Raw genomic sequence first — 9,114 nt, forward strand, 5'->3', positions numbered from 1 at the left:
CACGGTTGGGAAGGCAACAGTTCTTGTCAGCATCCGTTCCTCAGGTTCGCTGAAGAGATCTCGTTGGACTCGACCCATTTGGCCAAATCCATTGGCATTTCTGGTTTGGTGTAACCTCCAGACTCCGGGCTCTTCTCGCTGGACATTATCTCTCGGATCAGATCTTCTGACTCAACTTTCAACAGTCGCTGGCGACATATTGCGATCGCCAGAACAAAATCGTCTGTCGGAGAGACGAATCTATGCTCCATGTAGATACTTGATCCTTCCCAGTATATTATCTGTAAAAGATTTTTTTTCCATTAATATAAAATTTTCATGAATAAAATACAATTGAATCAGCTTATGTTGCTAAGATCGTTCAAGAATAGTAAAACACAAGTTTTTGAATTGTTTTTTATTTATTCTGAGGAAGATTTGACCTATATGCTTCATACCATGTTGTCACCGTAGAGAGCAAATACCTTTATCTTTATCATTGTTTTTAGCCTTGCGGTAATTATGGGTCTAAAGATATATGAACAAATAAATAACATGATCAACACTGTGTATCATTCACCTTGACCACTCTGATAAGTAGATCCTAAATTCATAATACATAGTCACACATGATTTGAGCTACATGATTGAGAATATTAAATTTACTATAAAATAAAACAGCTTTTACTTATGGGGGTGTCCTGTAAGCTAACCATACGCTCTAATAGACTAATTGTTAAACACTGACGTAAACTAGGCAATAATTAAAAAAAAAAATGGCTTGCTTCTGTTTCGTAGTGTTCTAACAGTCTCATCGGTCAATCTAAACCTTTTGTTCATTAACTAATCAATAAATTCTTAAATTAATTAATTCTTATCAATTCTTGAATGAATATAGTTTTGATTAGAAAGCACTGTTTTGGAATTATAAATACAAATATGAAAAAAATCCGAAAATTTGTCCTAGACCTAAAACTCCAGCTTCAACATATTTATAACCTATGAGAGATTTGACAAAACGTCTATGGACAAAAGTCGAATAATTTTTTACTTTGATAGGCCGACAAAGTATGAAGGCTACTACAAAATTAAATTTTTCGTGCTGAAATTCCGTATTGAAATCCTTCCCGGTCTACCCGCCCCACTAAAACACCCATTTAGCGACGGTCCTATATCACTTTTGTAACATATACTTAAAATGGGAAGAGGAGACAACTTAAAATAGTTAAATCGAACTATATTTAAAAAGTGGCTAAAATTGAAAAAAAAAAAAAAAAGGCATGAAACCCGCCACTCCCTTCCACTGTAGCCTTACTTATATTACATTTGAAACAGACACTTAGAGCGAGTATGTTGGTCGATGTAAGATATATTACAATCAAATAAGAGGAGATCATATTATCAATCATATTAAATTGCAATCTTAGAAAGCAATCCATCCTGACCGAACCGCCCCACTAACACTCCGACATTTCTATATCACTTTTGAAACATTTACTTAAAATGGGAAGATGAGACTTAAAATAGTTAAGTCTCGCAATATTTAAAAATTGGCTAAAATTGGAAAACGGGGTGCATCTAGTGTCAAAAATAATGGGAAAAAATTTAAAACTTTATTCGAAATATTTTAAATTTAAGACATCTGTTTTTATGTTAGAGATGTTTAAAAGTCACAATATTGAGTTTCTATATGGCTATTCTTGCACCATTAGTTTTGATCGTATTTCTGGACCAAACTTACAATGTGAAGCACTTATTCGTCCCAGAATTTATTTTTGTTGTTGTTTTTTTGTCACGGAACGGAACCACGCGAATATCATTACTTTTGGCTTCTCTCTTGCTTTTGTTTTTCCTTTCCTTCCATTTTCCCTCATTATCTCTGCGTGCCTCAGTTTTCTTTCTTCTGTCCACGCGACTCCCTTTTTCGAATTTCTCTTTCCCACATGAACCTTGATTTCCTTCAGTCATTTCCTTATATCTTTCTCCGTCCAGGCAATCCTGGTCCGTATTCCTAGTCTTTCCGTCTCTTCCTTCATCTGCCTGATGTATCCTCCTGAGCTTTTGGATCCTTGAATTTTTTGGAATACTTCCTTGTTTAGTCTTTCCGGGGCCATTCTTACCATATGTCCGTGGATTTTCAGTCTCCTGATCCTTATTTATGTTTCTAGGTCGTTCCTGGTTTTCCTTTGAATATTCTATATCAGTCGAGGTCTGTTACTTGTGAGTCTGTGAACCTGGTCTCTTGTAATGTCATTATGGATACTTTCAATCTGTGTAGTTCCCTTGAAAGTTGCCTGAATTTTCCAATACGCACTTCCAACCGGAATCCTTCGTTACCTGGTCTATCCTAAGAAGTCACTGTTTTTCGGAATGTAAAATAAATATCTTGAAAAAGAATGGATTTTTGGTGAGTATTTCAATTGGAATGATGGTCGATGAGTCATTACAAACAATCTTTATTGATCAAGTTAACAGTGTTAATTCCAGAAAAAATACCAATAAATTGCATCATAATTATGAATAAAATATTAAAACTTTTTTAAGCCAAAATCAATACTCATATACCTGTATCATACGACGAGAGGTTTCAAACGGTTTGAAATCTTTCCTAATTGTTAAATAATGAAACATAAAATGAGTTATGAATAAAAATGGGTTTAGAAGAAATATATAAGTGAAATAAAAATGTTTATAATAATTTTGGTAGTGGCAAATCCATTTCGCATAGCAAAATCGCTCACACCAACTATTGCGGTTACTAGCTTCCCATCAAAGATTATTGAAAACGAATGTTAATATAACTTTTTTTTTTGTAAAAAATGTAATAAAAAAAGTTGTAATAAGCCAAAGGAAATATCCTTTTTCCAATGATTTTTTAGTTTGTCGTTATATTTTATAATCCGAACTAAATAACTGTGCGTGACAGTGTATAATCAATTTTCTCCTCCATTAGTAGAATATTAATTGCATTTTTTTTCTGACTTAAGGATTTAAACGATATAAAATAAAGTTTATATAAAGTTTGAATTATTAACGCTGACTTTTTGTATATTTTAATTTTTCCGATCATAATAAAATATAAATAAGTAATAAAGCTCAACAACCTTAAGCTACCTACCTCATCACTGCTCCATAACATTGCAATATAATTTCTGAACGTATTCCAAAATAACAATGGAATTTCACTGTTGGGATTAATAATTAATTCCTTTTAGTTTCGCATTGTGAACTAGCCAAAGCAAATCCAGGAGAGAGGCCTCTAAATCTGCATTGCCTAGAAGCCTCTATTTGTCTTAATTCGGACCTTGGTGTGGGTAGTAAAGTTTAAGTTTTAAATAATTAAGTAACCGAAGATTTAGTTACTGGAATCCATCATCGTGTTACTGAGATCAGGATGGCAGTGATCAACAAATGATATAATCTCACTTCAATATCCTCCAGAGAAGCCAAGCAAGAGGAGCAATTAAAAGGAATGTCCCCAATCGTCGCAGACACTTTAAGGTCTTCCTAGACAGTATTTGTGTTATTCACGAATGCTGAGTCACAGCTGTTATAAAATAGATTCAACACAAGTGGTTGATGGTATAATGGCTCCCTGGCACGCTGGACTGTAGGGATACGATTTAGAGTGGCTGAGCACCAATTAATGCTCATTCTAGTGGAAAGAAAAAGAAAAATGTTTTCATATTGTTTTGATTTTCCAGTTTCTTTTCTCTTTCCAAAACTAATTATGAATTTAACAAATCAATGCCCATTAATAATTCAATCACAATACCAAATGAACATAGTGTTACAGTTATTATTGGAGATGGAAGTTCATAGCTGTCAAATCGACACGCGATCACTGCCACTAGCATGCTTCCACCGAATCCTGCACTAAAAATTCAATAAGATATTTCTTTTTATAAATTAATATTTCTGCTCACACATTTCTGTCAATAAACTTTGTTACAGCACATTCGCTTGTTATGATGGTCAAAACGCAGAGCAAGATCGAAGAGGCACAGGACTAGATACCCAAAATATAATGCACATTATACTAAATTGACTGAAAAATATAGAACATTGAAAATTTAATTAATTTATCTGAAAATCATACAGCTACAGACAAATATTTATTGACAACCACTAAAAAGCTTTTGATGTTCAAAGATTATAATCATCCACTTCTTAGTGTATTCCAAACATGGTCGGGATCTGACGAAGAAAAATTCCAGATAATCGGTTAGCACCTGTTTAAAACCTTCATTCCATCCCCTTAATCCAATCACATCAAATGGATTGAAACTAAATTAAATGTTCCACTCCAAATGAACATTGCGCCGGAAGTGTCTCATTCTTTAGAAATATCTAACATCATTCAGAAATCTCCTTCCCGAAAAGCTCCAGGATAAGACGTTCTAGTTCCATTAATAGTTTATTCAAAGTAAATCACAATAGTGCTCATTCATTACTATTTCCTCAATCTGCCGGCGTACCTTAGGGTAGTATCGTTAGTCCCCTATTTTGTACAGTTCCTAGATATGACTTCCCAAACAATCCTACACGGTCTTCACCACCGACGACACATTTGTGCTATCAGTGAATAGCATCCATCAATTCTCTAGAAAAAAACAGAAAAATTCTCGTCGATTCCGATAATTACAACATTTAATAGACAAAAGGTCTATACTGCAACTACCATACTACTACACTACAGCCACCGAAACAGTTATGAGCCGACATGAAGAATCTAGCAACGTGAACTACTGCAGTCATTGCACAGGCATCGAACATTGTCAACGCTTCTTGTTAATTATTTAACTTGAGTTGTACATAACATTTTTCATATTTCTAATTTATTATTTGAATCAATAAAGATTACAATAAAATCTTCTGATCCACTAAAAGCAAACGTCTTACACGAACCATCTCCCGATGACGTTTAATAGCTCAGAGAACTGACTTAGCGAAACTTGATAAACCGAAGTGTGAATTTACCTTTGAAGGATTCTCCTCCTTAGGATTATAAATAGAAGATTAGTAAATTCTAGTGCTATTTTTTGAAATGTATATTAGACTTTTATTTCACTTTGCCTTTTTCGGATCTCTCCTCCTTCCTAAACCTTGTCTTCCTCTCATAAGGACCTACAGCTAGTTTCTGTATGGTATAGCGCACCTTACATCTTCGATTGTAGTCAGAACTAATTAATTATACACAAACACTTCGACAATCTCAACTTCCATGATGAACATCCAAACCCACTTTTTTCTAGCCTTGCTCCCTCTTCAATAGCTCATAATCCACCTAAGCGTTTGAAAATATAAAGGCCTCGATACCTCCTACGCTAGAATTCTTATTAGAATTTTAGTGAGTAGATTCTCCAAAAGATTGTATCCTGCCCATACCTTAGTGTTCTTAACTTATTTTTTCCCCGCAAGAAAGCCTCATTTAATGAACAGAAAGGTTTCAGGTATATTTATCTGAGTTGTTAATTACCCAGTATATAAAAATAAGTACATCTCACCTTGGACACGATCGAGTAGAAGGAGCAGAGCCTGACGAACTTCCTATAGCGGATGGTGGCTGCACCTTGAACCACGGCGCCGCCCTTTCCCTGGATGGCTCCGTAGAGTCCTGTCCTCTGGTAGAAGTCCGCCCTAGCGAAGTCCAACTCTCGCAGGAACCGAGCGTTGTTCATGTGAGAGAGGAGATAGTCCACGTCCGTCGTTAGGCAGAGGCCTAAAGGGCAAAATGTAAATAGTTATGGATATACAATCACAGACGTATAATACACAATATAATTATAAAACAAATATTTCTACATTGTTTAAGCTCTATCTAACAAGGAACACTCTCATCCACCAGGGCCCCCCAACCCGTCTTCTTCTATGTAACTTCCAGCTGTAACCATGTCCATTCAGTATCAGTTAAGTTATCTGTAATAACTAGACATGAAATAACTTTGCCCTAAACTGTTTTTTCCCAGTTTGGAAGAATTATATTTCAATGTTGATGTAACATTTTATTTTGTAATAAAAATCTTTACTATTATTGGGTCCGTTAGTAAGCAAAAACCGAATTAGACAGTCCACATGTTGAAGGGAGGATTTCCAATTGCTGAAACAATATTTATTGAAAAAGCATCTGCAAAATTGAAATTATTTGAACTGATAGAAAACTTTGAATATTGCTACTACTAGAAAGGATTTGTCAATACTATACAAAGCTTGTATGTTATAATTTTGGAAAATCGTTCCATAATCAAAATACCCAAACCTAAAAAAGTATGCTTACCGAATTTAGTACTTAAAAACGCAGTTATTAAAGTCGGAACATCGTTTACAATTGATAAATCAACATCTTACAGACTTTTTGCGGATAGTTTTAATTGATTTTACATGAAAATAAATACAAAAAATTGATCATTAGACGTTGTTAAAGAAAGAACTATACATTATAATGAATCACTTGAAGAGGGCATAAAGCTCCTGTCATCTATTGGCAACTATTAGGGGTACTGTATCCTAGCAACTGAACAGATTCACTGAGAATAAAAATACTCTGAGGTATTGTACTCTTTAAGCTTATGCTTAATAAATCACTATGAGTGACTAAGTCTACAACCCACCCAGGCAGAGTAGCAGAGGCCGGGATGAGAGTATGTATTGAAAATACCAGAATGAGAAAATAGAAGCTAATTTAAACAGGTATTTTGGATTTTCATGGTCGGCATTTGCTACCTGATAATAAGCTGTAGATGTTACCATAAAACATCTGGGTCATTAGTAAGGTGTAAAAAAGGGCCAAGAGACCACCTGAATAAGAGAATTCGCTGGGAAGTAGTCCATGCCATGCTGAACACATGTATAACTGTTCGCATTCATACCTTTTATTTCCGAGCCCATAAAGATAAGCGGAAAGCATAAAGTGCCTCGGGTCGACATCAAGGAGTAGATGCCGCCCTAAGTTTTTCATTATTAAAGTTATGGTTCCGCCCTCAAAAATGATTGTAGCCAATCAGATGGCAGGAAGAAAGAAGAGGGGAGGAGAAAAGGGACAGTTGGAGGAAGAAGGGAGTGAGTGTATTATCTGAATTAAACAGACGTTATAATACTTTTTAATTATAAATATTTTTGATTTTTTATTTTTATCATAGGTATTCGGTGTTTATAATATTTGATATTTAATTTATACTATGTTTAAATTGTATTAATAAAATTACAAAATAACCGTTTCTTTTATTAGTTACCTTTGTTTTCATATGTGAATTGTAACTGTATTATACAGTTACACTAGATAAAATAAAAAACTGAATTTCAGTATCTAAACAAAATATTAAAAAACTGATTGTGGCTCTCTTTGGCCTCATATGTGTTATATGAACGTTGCATATGATCAAAGTATGATCACTCCTTTCGATGTGATATTTTAACTGTAGTTCTATATCCGATATTATCGTTTCTTAAGTACCAACATTCTGAGGGCATTCTTAATTTGAATAATACTATATTCACTGTATATTATTTACGCACAGTTTCGATATTCTTATAATATTATACAATAAATATTCTTCCATATAACTTATGTACCTATATTATCTGTTATCTTTTTATGTTTCTTGTTTTTCCCTAATTTTATTTAATCATTGTGGTTGTTATCTTGTTTTTGTTCTTAGCCCTGTAGAAGGCTTGAATTTCTGACCGAAACGTTGGCACTAATAAATAACTTTTTACTTATTTGTGTTCTTCACTGAAAGCACCCCCTACCATCTTTTCATATATGAAGAAATGTTTTATTGGTTTTGATATGACAAGAGAGAACTGTCATTTCTCATTTTTAAAAAAGAAAATATAATATTAATTTGATGATAAATGATTCTGAACAAATTATTTAGACTTTCAATATTTTTTTAACTGTGCAATATAATGACTATGAAAGATTTGATAAGGTTAACCTTGCACCATTGCACATCTCGTTCCAATAATGAAATCAATGGCCAATTACTTTTTTTGAAATGACCAAGGTGGAGGCACTCACTGCATGCAAATGTTACGTTTTGAAACGATTAGCTTTCTATTCTAGGCCCCAACTCATTACAACACTGATAAAAGGTTTAACGGCCATGCGTATTACTTTATTACCGCTTTAGATCTTTTAAGGTGAGTCTCAGCTTCTATTTTTTAGATCAACATCCCTTAATAGTATGTCTATTCTAATACTTCCGAATTACTCTAGGGTCATAGAAAGTCCTCCAATGGCCGTTATCGTAAATTAAAGGAAGAAGCCACATTAATATGAAATGAAAGGAGGAAACACTACGAAATAATTATCGCTCTAGGTCCAACTTAATTAATAATAAACAGCTCTTAAATTGTAATAAATTAATGTCGAAACACTTTTAATTATGATGAGATGGTCAGGGTGCGGCCAGCAAAGATACACAAATAAACAAAACTTAATTATTTGTGCTGACGTTTCGACCTGAATTTCAGACCTTCATTAGGGCTGAAAAACAAAACGAGATAACAACCTTCATTCAGAGAAACATAAAAATGAAAATAAAATAATTATAAACAAACTTGCATATACAAACAATAAATTAAGTAGATAGTAGTTTAAACAAATAGAAGATAAAATGAAATATTGTTGAGGTAAGAATTATACAAAATAAATGATAAAAAAACAGACAGGGTTGAGGCCAATTTTTGACCCATCAACTCAATTTGATAAATAACCAAAATTCCCAACTCAATCTCCTCTCCTCAATTACCTTTGTTTTTCCCATTCATTTTACTCTTACAACCTTAAACCATGCACCATTACATTTCTGCAAATTCATTTCAATAGTGCAGAAATCTTAAGTAAGTTGTTGTTAGCTAAAACTCGAGTTTTAGTTAGAACCCCTTTGCTACAAGCTCCCTGATGAAGAACGGAAACTCAGGTCGAAACGTCGGCATGAATAAATATTATTTATTGGAAGACTATTGATTGACCGTGTGTATAGATGAATGGAATATGGTCCGGGTGGGTAAAAAAAAACTCAAATAGTATAATTATCTACTATTTGAATTTTTTTTTTACCGCACCCGGACCATATTCCATTCAAATATTATTTATGTTCTTTTTGCTGACCGTACCCTCTACCCTCCAAC

General features: G+C 33.8%; 1 protein-coding gene across 1 annotated transcript; it reads right to left on the reverse strand.

Moving 5' to 3' along the window:
- Positions 1-26: 26 nt before the first annotated feature.
- On the reverse strand, positions 27-8,751 carry LOC106691231 (protein THEM6). The gene is made up of 3 exons (XM_014436944.1): positions 8,733-8,751; positions 5,487-5,701; positions 27-281 (listed from the first exon to the last, which is right to left on the reverse strand). Exons 1-3 carry the CDS (start codon positions 8,749-8,751, stop codon positions 27-29), a joined length of 489 nt encoding a protein of 162 aa, XP_014292430.1.
- Positions 8,752-9,114: the final 363 nt, after the last annotated feature.

The sequence above is a fragment of the Halyomorpha halys genome, unplaced genomic scaffold (assembly GCF_000696795.3).
Source record: "Halyomorpha halys isolate HHAL.00 unplaced genomic scaffold, Hhal_1.1 Scaffold2185.1, whole genome shotgun sequence".
NCBI classification, from domain to species: Eukaryota; Metazoa; Arthropoda; class Insecta; order Hemiptera; family Pentatomidae; genus Halyomorpha; species Halyomorpha halys.

Bases quoted from the DNA above. Each gene is read 5' to 3' on its own strand.
- LOC106691231 (XM_014436944.1), bottom strand. The intron at 282-5,486 runs GTGAGATGTACT...AATCTTTTACAG, and splicing joins TCTACTCGATCGTGTCCAAG to ATAATATACTGGGAAGGATC.